General features: G+C 40.8%; 1 protein-coding gene across 1 annotated transcript in view; it reads right to left on the minus strand.

Moving 5' to 3' along the window:
• The window catches only part of ERBB2 (erb-b2 receptor tyrosine kinase 2), a gene marked incomplete at its 3' end in the record, with an annotated part of 299,046 nt that overhangs the window by 166,515 nt on the left and 117,842 nt on the right, over nucleotides 1–14,689 (minus strand). Inside the window, exons 3-5 of the mRNA XM_082272837.1 lie at nucleotides 14,309–14,495; nucleotides 6,775–6,909; nucleotides 1,254–1,340 (exon numbers count right to left, since the gene is read on the minus strand). Of these exons, the coding sequence (XP_082128963.1) occupies nucleotides 1,254–1,340; nucleotides 6,775–6,909; nucleotides 14,309–14,495 (409 nt within the window). The remainder of the gene's footprint in view (nucleotides 1–1,253; nucleotides 1,341–6,774; nucleotides 6,910–14,308; nucleotides 14,496–14,689) is intronic.

Genomic DNA, 14,689 nt, shown 5'->3' on the forward strand with positions numbered 1-14,689 from the left:
GTAAAAAAAATGTCAGTTAGGGGCCCGATCTGTCCGCCGCAATGTCGCAGTCCCGCTAAAAAAACGCTGATCGCCGCCATTACTTATAAAAACAAAAAAATTAATAAAAATTCCAAACATTTATCCTGTAGCTTGTAAAAGCTATAACTTTTGCGCAAACCAATTAAAATACGCTTTTTGGGATTTTTTTTATCAAAAATATGTAGCAGAATACAAATTGGCCTAAACTGATAAAAAAAAATTTGTTTTTAATTTTTTTTATTGGAAATGTTTTATAGCAGAAAGTAAAAAATATCGTGTTTTTTCCAAAAATGTCTCTTTTTGTTTATAGCGCAAAATCTAAAAACCGCAGAAGTGATCAAATACCTCCAAAAGAAATCTCTATTTGTGGGAAAAAAGGACGTCAATTTTATTTGGGTACAGCGTCGCATGGCCGCGCAATTTGTTAAAGTAACGCAGTGCCGAATCGCAAAAAATGGCCTGGTCATTAAGGGGATAAAACCTTCCAGACCTGAAGTGGTTAAATCTGATTTTTAATTAAATCTGATTTTTATCAAACTTATTTTACCAAAATGCTTTTAAAGTAAAAATCTATTTAACCACTTGCAGACCTGCCCTTGTATTTATACCGCGGCAGGTTGGCTCTGTTACGCGAAACGACATATATGTATGTCGCTTTGTATAGCAGTTAGTGTGGGCTGGCGCACGAGGGGAAGCCAATCAGTGGGTCCGGCAGCTGCGATGTCCGCCGGGCACCCGCGATTGCTTCCTATGAAGGCGGAACGGCAGTCTGCCTATGTAAACACAGCAGACCGCTGTTCTGTCAGTGGTAAATACAGAGAGCCTATGTTCCTCCTATTTGGGAACACAGGTCTCTATGTTCATCCAGTGAGCCCATCCCCCACACAGTTAGAAAGCATCCCCTAGGCACACATTTAACCCTTTGATCGCCCCTGGTGTTAACCCCTTCCCTACCAGTGTCATTAATACAGTGTATATTTTTAGCACGGATTCCTGTAGTAATGTAACTGATCTCCCCAAGTGTCAGTTAGGTGTCCGATCTGTCGCAGTCCTGATCACCGTCATTACTAGTAAAATAGAATTGGTTTTATCTCAGTTGACGGGGACTTAGAGCTTTGGAGATAGATAAGAAAACACTGCAGATATATGTGCCTAGGTCAAAATTCATGAATCAGGTTTACATCAACTTTAACTTGTATTTAAGGCAATATTAAGATATCATGGCTACTTACAGGTCTGACAATACTCTTCACTCTCTCCCCAGCATGATCCATCTCTTCCTGATGGCAATGAGCCACATCTACTGGAGCATGATGGACCTACCAGGACAAATAGCGAAAAACAATCTTTATCATTATTATTATTATAATATATATATATATATATATATATATATATATATATATATAATTAGCCGAACCAGAAGAAGAAAGATGATCCTCTAACTTTAACTTGTTTGCAGTTTGAGAGATCACACAACTCCAACAGAAAAAAACAGTATATAGTTTTAAAATGTAGAGCTGCTAAAATAGCTAAACACAACCAAATACAGTGAGGGGAAAAAAATATTTGATCCCCTGCTGATTTTGTACGTTAGCCCACTGACAAAGAAATAATCAGTCTATAATTTTAATGGTAGGTTTATTTTAACAGTGAGAGACAGAATAACAACAAATATAAAGAAAAGTTGTAAATTGATTTGCATTTTAATGAGTGAAAAATATTCAATCCCCAATCAATCCGCAAGATTTCAATTCAGCGATATTAGGAGCACTCTCTTAAAGAGAGTGCTCCTAATTTCAGCTTGTTACCTGTATAAAAGACACCTGTCCACTGAAGCAATCAGATTCCAATCTCTCCACCATGGCCAAGACCAAAGAGCTGTCCAAGGATGTCAAGGACCTACACAAGGCTGGAATGGGCTACAAGACCGTCACCAAGCAGCTTGGTGAGAGGCTGACAACAGTTGGTGCAATTATTTGCAAATGAAAGAAACACAAAATAACTGTCAGTCTCCCTGGGTCTGGGGCTCCATGCAAGATCTCACCTGGTGGAGTTCCAATGATTATGAGAACAGTGAGGAATCAGCCCAGAACTACACAGGAGAATTTTGTCAATGATCTCAACGCAGCTGGGACCAAAGTAACCAAGAAAACAATTGGTAACACAGTACACCGTGAAGGACTGAAATCCTGCAGCGCCCACAAGGTCCCCCTGCTCAAGAAAGCACATGAACAGGCCCTTCTGAAGTTTGCTAATGAACATCAAAATGATTCAGAGTGGAACTGGGTGAAAGTGTTGTGGTCAGATGAGACCAAAATTGAGCTCTTTTGCATCAACTCAACCTGTTTGGAGGAGGAGGAGGAACGCTGCCCATGACCCCCAAGAGCACCATCCCCACGGTCAAACAGAGATGGAAACAGAGGTTTTCCTGCTAAGGGATCAAAGGGACAATGGAGGAAGCCATGTACCATCAAATATTGGGTGAGAACCTCCTTTCCTCAGCCAGGGCATTGAAAATGGATCATGGGTGGGTATTCAAGTATGACAAAACACACGGCCAAAGCAACAAAGGAGTGGCTCAAGAAGCACATTAAGGTCCTGGAGTGGCCTAGCCAGTCTCCAGACCTTAATCCCATAGAAAATATGTGGAGGGAGCTGAAGGTTCCAGTTACCAAACGTCTGCCTCGAAACCTAAATGACTTGGAGAGGATCTGCAAAGAGGAGTGGGACAAAATCCCTCCTGAGATGAGTGCAAACCTGGTGGCCAACTACAAGAAACGTCCGACCTCTGTGATTGCCAACAAGGGTTTTGCCACCAAGTTATGTTTTGCGAAGAGGTCAAAAATGTATTTCACTCAATAAAATGCAAATCAGTTTATAACTTTTCTGGATTTTTTTTGTTGTTCTATGTCTCACTGTTAAACTAAACCTACCATTAAATTTATAGACTGATCATTTCTTTGTCAGTGGGCAAACGTACAAAATCAGCAGGGGATCAAATACTTTTTTTCCTATCACTTTTACCTTTATTACTAACAATGGAAGAGCAACTGGGATGCAGTACCATGTTTGACACACACTAAGGACTCATCCACCATGGGCCGCTTTTCAGTGAGGCACTAGAGCTTTCTGCCCATGTGAATAACTTTTCAGAGGCAGTTTAGAGTCGATTTGCAGACATTCAGGAGGCAATACTTTTACAATATGGATTTTTCATTAAACTACTGTGCTGAAACCGCAATAGTCACATTTGGCATGCGATTCTGCCACAGTTTCTTTGACTTTAATAGGCAACGCCTGTCAAGCTTGATATGTCGAGTTAAAGTTACCACACTGCAAAGTAAGGCAACGGTGCCATGGCAAAGTACACAGACCACAGTGGCCACCATGTCACATTGTAGGGGGTTAGTAGTCGGGGGGAGGGGGTAGTAAAAATGAAGATCAACATCCTGTGACTGATCAGACTCTCCCCTATTCACAGATCGTGTTGCAAGCAGTGTAATCAATGAAAGAACTTCTTTCAATGGAGGAAGGTGGGGGTATGTTCCCATTAGACCATCTGTACTGCTGTTCTGCCTAAAGACCCAAAGCGGTTGATTACTGCAGCACCAAAGTTCAGAGGCAGAAAGAGAACAGGCATCCCTGCAGTAAAGCTGTCTTCAGGACCAAGCTGCCTGCGCAATAAGTCACGTGCTTTATTATAGCGAAGTGATGGGACTAAAGCTGTAGGGCTTTTTTTGGCCTTACCTACTTCTAGGGAGATGAGAGACAGGTGGAAAGGAATGTGAAAGGCCTCCGCCTTGAACTCCTCCTAAGTCACCCCCTTCGATGGATTTCGCCCCGCTATAAGTGTAACAAGGTTTTGCAAGTCCTACCTACTTCTGAGTCATGTCACTGGTCAAGCAAAAGCTAATTAATTTAAAAGAGATAAGGCCAAGAGACAAGGTCTACAAACTACAAAAACAGGCCAATATAATTTATCTCACCTACTGCATCAAACTAGATTTCAGTTTACTGCAAGCATATCCATAAAATAATCTGGAGGGGAAGGAGAAGGGGAACAAACCACTGCAAGTGTATATACAGTGGATATAGAAAATAATAACAACCCCCCCCCCCTCTTAAAATAATCACATTTTGTTGCTTTGCAGCCTGAGATGAAAACCGACACCGTTTTTGAAGAATGGACGTAATGGAACGCTTCGGATGACGTCTGACTGACGAAACACGTAGAGCGCCATTACGTCACTTCTGGTTCCGGTCTTTGGAACGCATTTGCGTTCCAGCAGTTCCGCTTGTATTACGTCTGAGGTTTCTTTATCCATGTGAGTACCTTAACTTGTTTTCACAATAAATTTAATCACTTACCGACTGCCCACCGTTCGGGCCTTTGACGCAAAATAACGGGGTTATGGCAGCAGATAGCTGCCATAACCCCGGTATTTTTTTGAACAGCGGGCGATCGGCTTTCAGGTAAGGTTGGTCCCAGAGGCCGATTCGCCGCGGGATCACCCTTACAGTGCGGCGGAAGAGGTGCCCCCCTCCCTAGGCATCCAGGCCATTTTCCACACTTACCGGACCCGCCGGCAGTGGGGAAAACAATCTGGTCCCGGATCCTCTGAGACTTGGAGGACCAGAGCGACGTCAAACATCGTTGCCTAGCAACCGGTTTAAAGGGCCGATTTTTTTTCAACATTTTTTTTTTCTTTTTTAGTGTAGTTGTGAGGTGGGAGGTCTTTTTGACCCCAGATTCTCACAATAAAGAGGTCCTGTCATGCCTATTTCTACTACAAGGAATGTTTACATTCCTTGCAATAGGAATAAAACATTTTTAAAACTGTAAAAATAAAAAATAATAAAAAATAGGAAAAAAAAAATTTAAAGCGCCCTGTCCCCATTAGCTTGCACGCAGATGCATACGGAAGCCCCGCCCACATATGTAAACGATGTTCAAACCACACGTGAGGTATCGCTGCAATCGTTAAAGTGAGAGCAATAATTCGAGCCCTAGACCTCCTCTGTAACTCTAAGCTGGTAACCTGTAGAAATTTTTAAAGTGTCGCCTATGGGGATTTTTAAGTACCAAAGTTTGTCGCCATGTCACTGTCATGATTGGACCTTTTATAGATTTGTTCACTCATATGGATTTATTTCATATTATGGTGTGCATTATTGCTTTTTACTAGTGTTATTACTCTATTTATCTCAGCACTTTTTAATACTCACAGCTACACATATATATTTTTTATATTTATTTCTACATTTTTTAATTCAAACCATTGTGTTTCATTAGCTTTTATACACTTATTTTATTCATGTTTTTATGTTGATCCTAGCTCACTAGACTGTACTACTAGTCATCAACTTCTCCCTAGGCAGCGCCATCATCCCTCCTACATTTCTTGTTCATTTCTGTATAACCTTTGGTTATATTTGAGGGAGGCTGCATCCATTGTTTGACCTTAGCGTGGGATTATTTTTTTATATTTGTTTATACAGTTTTTATTTTCTGTATCTGCTAGAGCAACTTATAACATCCAAGTGAAAGATATAACACCAGCATGTCAGAAAAAAATTGAAAAAAATCAAATATAGAATTACAGAGTTGGAAAAGGGATCACTCCCCTTATGTCAGTTTGCTGAATGATCTTTCGCTTTAATTACAGCCTTTTGTCTGTTGGGATAGGCCTCTACTAACTTTGCACAGTCCCGCTTTGCATAGCTAGACTTTGTAATATTTACCCACTCTTCTTTGTAGAACTGCTCAAATAATAAAATTTTAGTCTCATCTGACCACCTTAAAAATGCACCTTGAAGATTCTGAGGCCACATGGGAAAAGGTGTTATGGTCATATGAGGTTAAAATTGATTTGGCCCCAACACCAAACGATATGTCTGGCAGAAATCCAAGGCAGGTCAACATCCATACAACACCATTCCTACAGTAAAGCACAGAGGTGCCAATATCCTGTTATGGGGGTGTTTTTCTGCAGCAGGGACTGGAGCACTTGTCAGGATAGAAGGAAAAATGGATGGGCCAAAATACCATCAAATTCTAGAGGAAAATCTGCTGCCCTCGGCCAGAAAGTTGTCAATAGGAAGAGGGTTTACAACATGACAATGACCCAAAGCACACGGCAAAAATGACCACACAGTGGTTAAAGGAGAAAAAGATGAATGTCCTTGCATGGCTTAGTCAGAGCCCAGACTTAAATCCACACTGAAAATCTATGGAATGACTTGAAGATTGCAGTCCACAAACGGTCACCAACAAATTTAACCGAACTTGAGCAGTTCTGCTAAGTAGAGTGGGCAAAAATTTCAAAGTTGAAATGTGCAAAGTTAGTAGAGTGATATCCCAACAGACTAAAAAACTGTAATTAAAGCAAAATGTGGTCCAACAAAATATGGACATAAGAGGGTGATCCTTTTTCCAACATTTCACTTGGATTTTATAAGTTGCACTGAGTAAATGCAGGATAAAACAAAAACCGTGCGTCTTCATTTTAGGCTGCAAAGCAACAAAATGTGATTTCAAAGGGGGGCGATTCTTTTCTATACCCTCTGTATCTGTGTCTAGTTGCCTGCTACAGTTTGTTTTCTCCCCACTGACAGAGTCTATTTAAAGATTAATTCTATTGGCTGCTATTTGTAACAAACGGCACTTTTAATCCTAATAAGCCTGAATGTGTTCAGTATCACATGAGCTCTTCATAAAGCTCAACCCTTTTCGAAGCCCAACTTGCTTACATTTTCGGATCCCAGGTTGTAGAATCACATTGTTTTTTAAGTTATTGCTTTGGCTCAGAATATCTTGCCATTGGATGGTTGCTTGAAAGCACAGCTGTGTGTTATTCTCCATGATTACTCCACCATTAAGGATCTCTGTGAAGATACAAGCAAGATCAGAATAAAAAAAAAAAAAAAAAGATTAATTTACATAGTACCCTAAGACTCCATGGTGCTGTACAAAGTAACAGACCTAACAAAAAAGGGTGATATAATACATAAGGTAGTCCGAAAACAAATGCATACTTTTGTTTAGCAATATGTAGCAATAACAAGAAAGATTCATTTTCATTTTTAAAGCGGAGTTCTGGCCACATACAACTTTTTTAGATAAAAATACCCCCCCTAATCCTAATCTATTCCTAATTACCCTAGCACTAACCCCAGATTACAGGTCATTACAGTAAACAAATAAAGATAAATACTTACCTTTAAAATTGATTGCAGAGTGCGGAAATCTCCGTTGTGGGCGTCTGAAGCCGCTGTGTCCTTCTTCCTGGAACTGGTTACCCAGAATGCCGATCGCAATCTCGCGCATGCGCTGTAGATTGCGATCGGCATTCTGTATAGAGGCCGGGGCCGTTCCCATTGCATCCTGGGATTGATGACGATCATCTCCCAGGATGCAATGCGAAGGAGGAAGTGACGTCTGCGGCCGTGTCCGCAGAGGGAGAAAGAGGAAGGATGGTAAGTATATTTGCATTAAAAACAAGGTAAGTGAAAAGAAAAAAAAATTGTCATTATCCAATTCTTTTTCAGGTGCTTTAAAGCAAGGGGACAAGCTAAAAATCATTTTTAGGGTGGAACTCCACTTTAAGTAATGTGCACATCTAGTATAAAAATCCATCAAACTTGTTCCACTTTCAGTATAAGGAAAGAGAAATAGAGACAAGGACTACACTACGTTTTTAAATCCGAAATTAATGTGGTCTTTTATTAATGCTCAGCGCCAAACACTGGACCACCCTAACACAAAGGAATGGGAGCCAAGGAACGTTGATGACACTATTGTCATTTATTTTTAATAGCGAGCGTTGGAGGTTTACTCTATACGCTATTTATGAATTTGAATCAAATTTTGCAATACAGTAAAGCAAATTTTTGGGGATATACCGCTGTCGTCCTCCTGTGGAACTACTGTATATGATGGGCTTCCTTGGCTCCCATTCCTTTGTGTTGTAATTGTCTATTTAGTTCCGAGGATGTCACCTTGATACTATTGGTTTGTTATAGGGGAGTCGTGCCCCTCTTTCCCTCCTTGGAAATTAAGTACTAAATATCCTCTGTGGTTTTTATTTTTTGCGTTTTGAATACTGGTCCACCCCCAGCTGGAGAAACAAAAAGGACAGGCTAAAATGGTTCAAAAATAAAATCTCAGACTCGTACCAGCTATAATAAGCCTTCCAGGTACAGTGGTACACCTTGTCAACCCATTAATCCATTGCATGGTTAAAATTACCACCTCAAAGAGTCATTTGTCTCACAGCACCTGGGCTTTAACAACTATGCTATTAAATTCAGCAACTGAGAAGCAGGGTGCCAAAGATGGATCCTTAGAGAGAAGGTCAGGCCGATGCAGCAGCAGCCACAGGTAATCGGTGGGCTAATGTACCAAAATTAAAACACCAAGCTCTTCTCAGCCAGTCTGAAGCTGTAAATAGTAAGTGAGAATAAAATAAAATTGTATCCAGATGGAATCTTGGTAAGCCTTAAAAGAAGCTTTAAGGCAGAGAACACATCAAATTGTAAAGTGCTCATGGGGCATCCCGGACTTCTGCTGTATCCAAAGGATCCCTGGATACTGCAATGCACCGGTCAAATTTGCAAAAGAAGAATGATGCAACCAGATTCAGTTCTTGTGTGCTCAACTTTTTGCTCTGAAGAGGGCATGTCTTTTTGAATAGGTCAGTTAGCAAGTCTGGCGTATGCCTCAGTTGTGCAAGTTTCATCTCCAATAGGACCTTCTTGCCTACTGGATTTATGTACATCGCTGTTTTAGCCATCGGCTATTGCTAGTATTCACTCACTGCATGTAACCTTTTAAAAGTGTTGTGGATAATGCACTAGGCCTTTGTGACTTTTTTTTTTTTTTTTTTCAAGTCATTGCAAGATTCTTTGATCTTAAGAGGGTGGCATTGATGTAATAGATCAGTCTTGAAGGGAGCCGAAGGTTACCACCTATTACAGACCTCTGGGTTCTTATAAATCCCTTAGTGCTACGGTGTCAAGTCTGCGTACTTAGTTGTGTGCTCAACCGCTCATCAAAATTTTGATACTTTTTAGAGACTGTGAGCATAGGACAAAATCATGATGCCCTGTCGAAATTACCTCTGAGAGAACTGTTTGATCCTTGTAATTTTGTAACAAATTGTACTCATTATGAATTGTATAAACAATCATATGCCATTTCTCTGTAATGTATCTGTTCATGTCTTTTGTTATATTTTGTAATGTATCTGATCATGTATTTTTTCATTAAAATTCATATGCCTGGTTGACCTCACTCAAAGTCCCATTTTTTGGTTTTTCCTTTTTTGCATATAATTAGGGATGGAGGCAACCAGACGTTCAATGTGGCAGATCATATTTTGCTTTCCTAGTCGCATGCATTGCTCTGGTGGGATTTTGGCCCATTCTTCCACACAGTCTTCAAATCTTGAAGGTTCTGTGGACCTCTTATATGAACTCTGATCTTTAGTTTTTTTGGTTCTTTGTATAGATTTTCTATTGGATTCAAGTCAGGTGATTGGCTGGGCCATTCTAGCAGATTTTCTTTCTTTGAAACAAATTTAAAGTTTCCTTGACTTTGTGTTTGGGATCATTATCTTGCGGAAATGTCCACCCTTGTTTCATCTTAATAATCCTGGGGATGACAGCAGATTTTTATCAAGAAGGTTTTGGTACATTTTTCCATTCATTCTTCCTTCAATGATATTAAGTTTGCCAGTACCGTGTGCTGAAAAACAGCCCCACACCAGGATGTTCCCACCTCCAAACTTCACAGTTGGTATGGTGTTTCTGGGGTGATGTACAGTGCCATTTGAACTCCAAACTTGGTGTGTCTTATTGCATCCAAAGAGTTTATTTTTGGTCTATCTGACCAGACTGTATTGTCCTGGTATTTTACAAGCTTGTCTAAATGTTGCACGGCAAACTTTTAACAAGCTTTCTTCAGCCATGGAGTCCTGCGTGATGAGCATGCATACAGGACATGGCGGTTGAGTGCATTACTTATTGGTTTCTTTGAGACAATTGTACCTGCTAATTCCAGGTCTTTCTAGAGCTCTCCACAAGTGGCTCTTTGACAACACTTCTGAGAAATCTTTTCACTCCTCTGTCAGACATCTTGCGAGGAGCACCTGGCCATGGCCAGTTTATGGTGAAATGTTGTTCTTTCCACTTCCGGATTATGGCCTCAACAGTGCTCACTGTAACATTTAGAAGTTAAAAAATCCTTTTGTAACCAATGCCATCAGTATGTTTTGCAACAATAACCTTGCAAAGGTCTTAAGAGAACTCTTGGCTTTTATATCACATGTTTCTTGTGTGACACCTTGGTATTGAGATACCTTTTTATAGGCTATTATATAATATTGTGTAGGTCTTGAAAAGTCAAATGTTATTAGAAAAAATGAAAATTCCTGGTGGTTCCAAATTGTTAAAAGCTTATATATTTCCACCCACTGGAGAGGTCGTCCCATCGAGAATCACATTTATCTGGACTTATTTTGTAATGTTAGACATTTGTTGCTTATGCAAGTACTGTAGCTTCTTCACTTCAAGGAGGGTCAGGAAAATCCACTTCATTATATCCGCAACTTTAATTATTTCACCATGGAATGTGTCAAGGTAGATGCAAGGACATGTTGGGAGGTGTGACTGAATTGAGTGTGAGTGGGATGAGAGATGTGATGGGATTGGATTATCTATCTATACCATAGGATGGTTTTACAAACTTTCACCCCTCCCATCATGTTTTTGAACAATCAACATCTGTATTGACACATTCCATGGTGACTGGATCAAGGTGACTGGGTTACCTTGAGGCTATAAATGTTGGTGTATGTTCTTGACCTGAAGAAGCTACCTACAGTGAAGAAATAGATTATTTGGTCCCCTGCAGATTTTGTAAGTTTTCCCACTTACAAAGTCTATCATTTTTAGCATAGGTGTATTTTAAATGATAGAAGATCAACAAAAAATCCAGAAAAAACACATGATACAAACGTTATAAATGGAGTTGCAGTTCAGTGAGTAAAATAAGTATTTGATCCCCAAGCAAAACATGACTTCATCAAGAAACCCTTGTTGGCAAGTACAGAGGAAAGGAGTTTCTTGTAGTTGGCTACCAGGTTTGCACACCTCTCAAGGGGGATTTTGGTCCACTTTTCTTTACAGATCTTCTCTAAATCCTTAAGGTTTCTTGGCTGTCACTGGGCAATTCGAACTTTCAGCTCCCTCCATAAATTTTCTATAGGATTAAGATCACTCCATGACCTTAATGTGCTTCTTCTTGAGCCACTCCTTTGTTGCCTTGGCAGTTTGTTTTGGGTCATCGACATGCTGGAATACCCATCTACGACCCATCTTCAGTGTTCTGGCTGAGGGAAAAAGGTTCTCACCCAAAATTTTACAATACATGGCCCCTTTCATTGGCTCCTCAATGCAGCAAAGTTGGTCTGTACCTTTAGCAAAAAGCCCCAAAGCATAATGTTTCCAACTTCCAACCGTAGAGATGGTGTTCTTCGGGTCATGGTCAGCAATTTTCTTCCTCCAAACATGGCGAGTCACAAGTTGATGCTGAAGAGCTCAATTTTGGTCTCATCTGACCACAGTTCTTTCTCCCAATCCTTCTCTGAATCATTTAGATGTTCATTGGCATGACTGTACATGTGCCTTCTTGAGGAGGAGACCTTGCAGGTGCTGCAGGAGTTGGCATATTGTCATACCAATGGTTTGTTTGGTGACTGTGGTCCGTACTGTCCTAAGATCATTCACAAGCTCCACCCATGTAGTTCTGGGCGGATTCCTCATGTTTCTTATGATCATCTTTACCCCATGAGGCGAAATCTTGCATCGAGCTGCAGGCCAAGGGAGAGTGATGGTTATTTTGTATTTCTTTCATTTGCAAATAATAGCTACAACAGTTTTCTTCTCACCAAGCTTTTTGCTGACGGTCTTGTAGACCATTCCAGCCTTGTGCAGGTCTACAATCTTGTCCCGAAGTCCTTTCACAGCTCTTTGGTCTTTCCCACGATGGTGAGGTTTGAATGGAAGAAAGATTCTATGGACGGGTCTCTTTTATACACATAACGAGTTGTCATTAGGAGCACCTTCTTAAATTGACAGGTCTTTTCTGTGTACCACATGAGCACATACTGTAGCCAGTCTGTGGGAGCCAGAATTATTGTTGGTTGGAAGGGGTTTAAATACTTTTTTTACTCACTGAACTGCAACTCCATTTATAACATTTTTTGTGTGTTTTTCCAGGATTTTTGCTTGATATTCTGTCTCTATCATTTAAAATACACCTAGGATAACAATTATAGACACTTTATTTATTGGGAACACTTACAAAATCTGCAGGGGATTAACCACTTAACGACCAGCCACGTAGATCTACGTCGGCTGACTTTGAGTGGTTATACCGGGATGATGCCTCTAGCTAGAGGCATGATCCCGGTACCGTTGTTTGAAGCCGACGGTCGGCTTTCCGTCGGTAACGATCGATGCGGCTCGGGAGCCGCTCGATCGTTACCCGGGGGGGGCGGGAGGGGACGTCCCCCCCCCCTCCCGCGGCTTTGCTCGGGGCTCCCGTCCCACCGGGAGCCCCGAGCACCCAGCCGGCGCGTCCGCCGGCTGGATGGAGTCCCGATGAATGCCGGAAACGGCATCGATCGGGTCTCCGATGACATAACCCGGAGGCGGCGTCCATGACGTCACATCCGGGTTACTGTGCTGCAAAAGGCGGCAGATTTGAAAAACGGCTGTATGCAAAAATGCAGTTTTTGGCGTTTTGCATACAGGGAAGTGTAGTGGAGGGGTCTAGGGTCTTTTAGACCCTCGATCCCTCCATAAAGTGTACCTGTCACACATATTGGTGTCACAAGGGATGTTTACATTGCTTGTGACAGCAATAAAAGTGATCAGATTTTTTTTTTTTTTTAAAAAAACTGTAATAAAGTTAAAAAAAAAGAAAAAATAAATAGGAAAAAAAAAAAAAAAAAATTTAGCCGCCCCCGTCACCGTTAGCTCGCGCACAAAAAAAAACGTATACGCAAGTCGAGCCGCAAATGAAATCGCTGTTCAAACCACACATGTGAGGTATCGCCGCGATCGCCAGAGCGTGGGCAATAATTTAAAAAAAAGCGCTACACTCTAACTCTAAACTAGTAACCGTTAAATAAATTTAAAGCGTCGCAGATTGAGATCTCTATTGACCGTAGTTTGTCACCATCCCACGGGGGGGCGCAATTTTAAACCGTAACATGTTTGGTATCTATTTAGTCGGCGTGACATCATCTTTCACAATATACAAAAAAAATGGGCTAACTTTACTGTTTAGTATTTTTTAAATGCAGTGAAATGTGATTTTTCAAATTTTTTCCAAAAAAATGGCGTTTTAAAGACCGCTGCGCAAATACCGCGTGACAAAATTTTTTGCAATGACCGACATTTTATTCTCCAGAGTCTTTGCTAAAAAAATATATATAATGTTTGGGGGTTCTAAGTAGTTTTCTAGGAAAAAATACTGGTTTTAACTTGTGAACAAAAAGTGTCCGAAATAGGGCTGGGGGTAAAGTGGTTAAATAATTATTTTCTCCACTGTAGGTAAGCAAAGCATCTAACACTTCAGAACAAGTCCAGTTGACAATTTACTACTAGCTATACCACTAAATAAAGACATGAGAACCTTCAGAACTCACTGACAATTGCTACCAGTGTTTAAGGATCTCTTGTGCATCTAAAAAAAAAAAAAAAAGTGCATTTTTTTCTTTTCTCAGTCTTTGCTTAGTGTCATCAACTGTTAAAGCAGAACTCCAGGAGTTTTTTTTCCAATGCAATGGGGCTGTGCCTGCACTGCATGAGTTAAATGCTATTTGTTTTTTTTTTTTTTAGGGGATTAGAAAGCCAAGATATACCCACCTAATCCACCGATCCCCCGCAGTGCAAGACTGTTCCTGATGCCATCACGTCCAAAGTCCTGGTCTAGATGGGAGGACAGCAACAGTCCACTGCTGGTCATAGTGGAGTGCCGTTTTCCAAAGGATTGAAGGATTGGGTGAGTATAAGTCCTGTGTTCACCCCTAGACAAAATGAGAGGTTACCCCTGCAGTGCAGGCATAGCCACACTGCTTGGGGGGGGGATCCTGGATTTCTGTTTTTAAGGGTTACAGTCCTCTCAACTCAAAAGACTATGAACAATATGAATTGCCATTGCTATCCAATATATATTGGGACATTCAGTGTGAACTACAAATTTAGTTGGCCCCACCTGTGAGGTTCTTTAAATGCAGTTCTTGGAGTCCAGCTGATCCCACAGGTTGGGAGTTAGACAGTACAGCTAGGGCATAGCGTTCCTGGTACAGCTGTGTGCCACGTATAATGCGCAAGTTCTCCAGGGGAATATAGCGCAGCAGGTTGTGTGCTAGTAAAACATAGCCCTGAACTTCTATGATGTCCTGAAATAAAAAAGAAAATATGTTACTGGCCTGCAGGATTCCTAGATCTATGAGATTGGTATCTTAGGTCCTGAACAGTACCAAATTAAGTTCTTTATTTCTACATAAGGAGTCGATGCACAGAAACGAATATTGCTAATCAAGTATCAAATAACTTTAATTCTGTCCAAACTAAACTAGATAATCCAAAAACT

The sequence above is a fragment of the Pelophylax lessonae genome (assembly GCF_965119305.1).
Source record: "Pelophylax lessonae genome assembly, chromosome: 11".
In the NCBI taxonomy this organism is placed as follows: domain Eukaryota; kingdom Metazoa; phylum Chordata; class Amphibia; order Anura; family Ranidae; genus Pelophylax; species Pelophylax lessonae.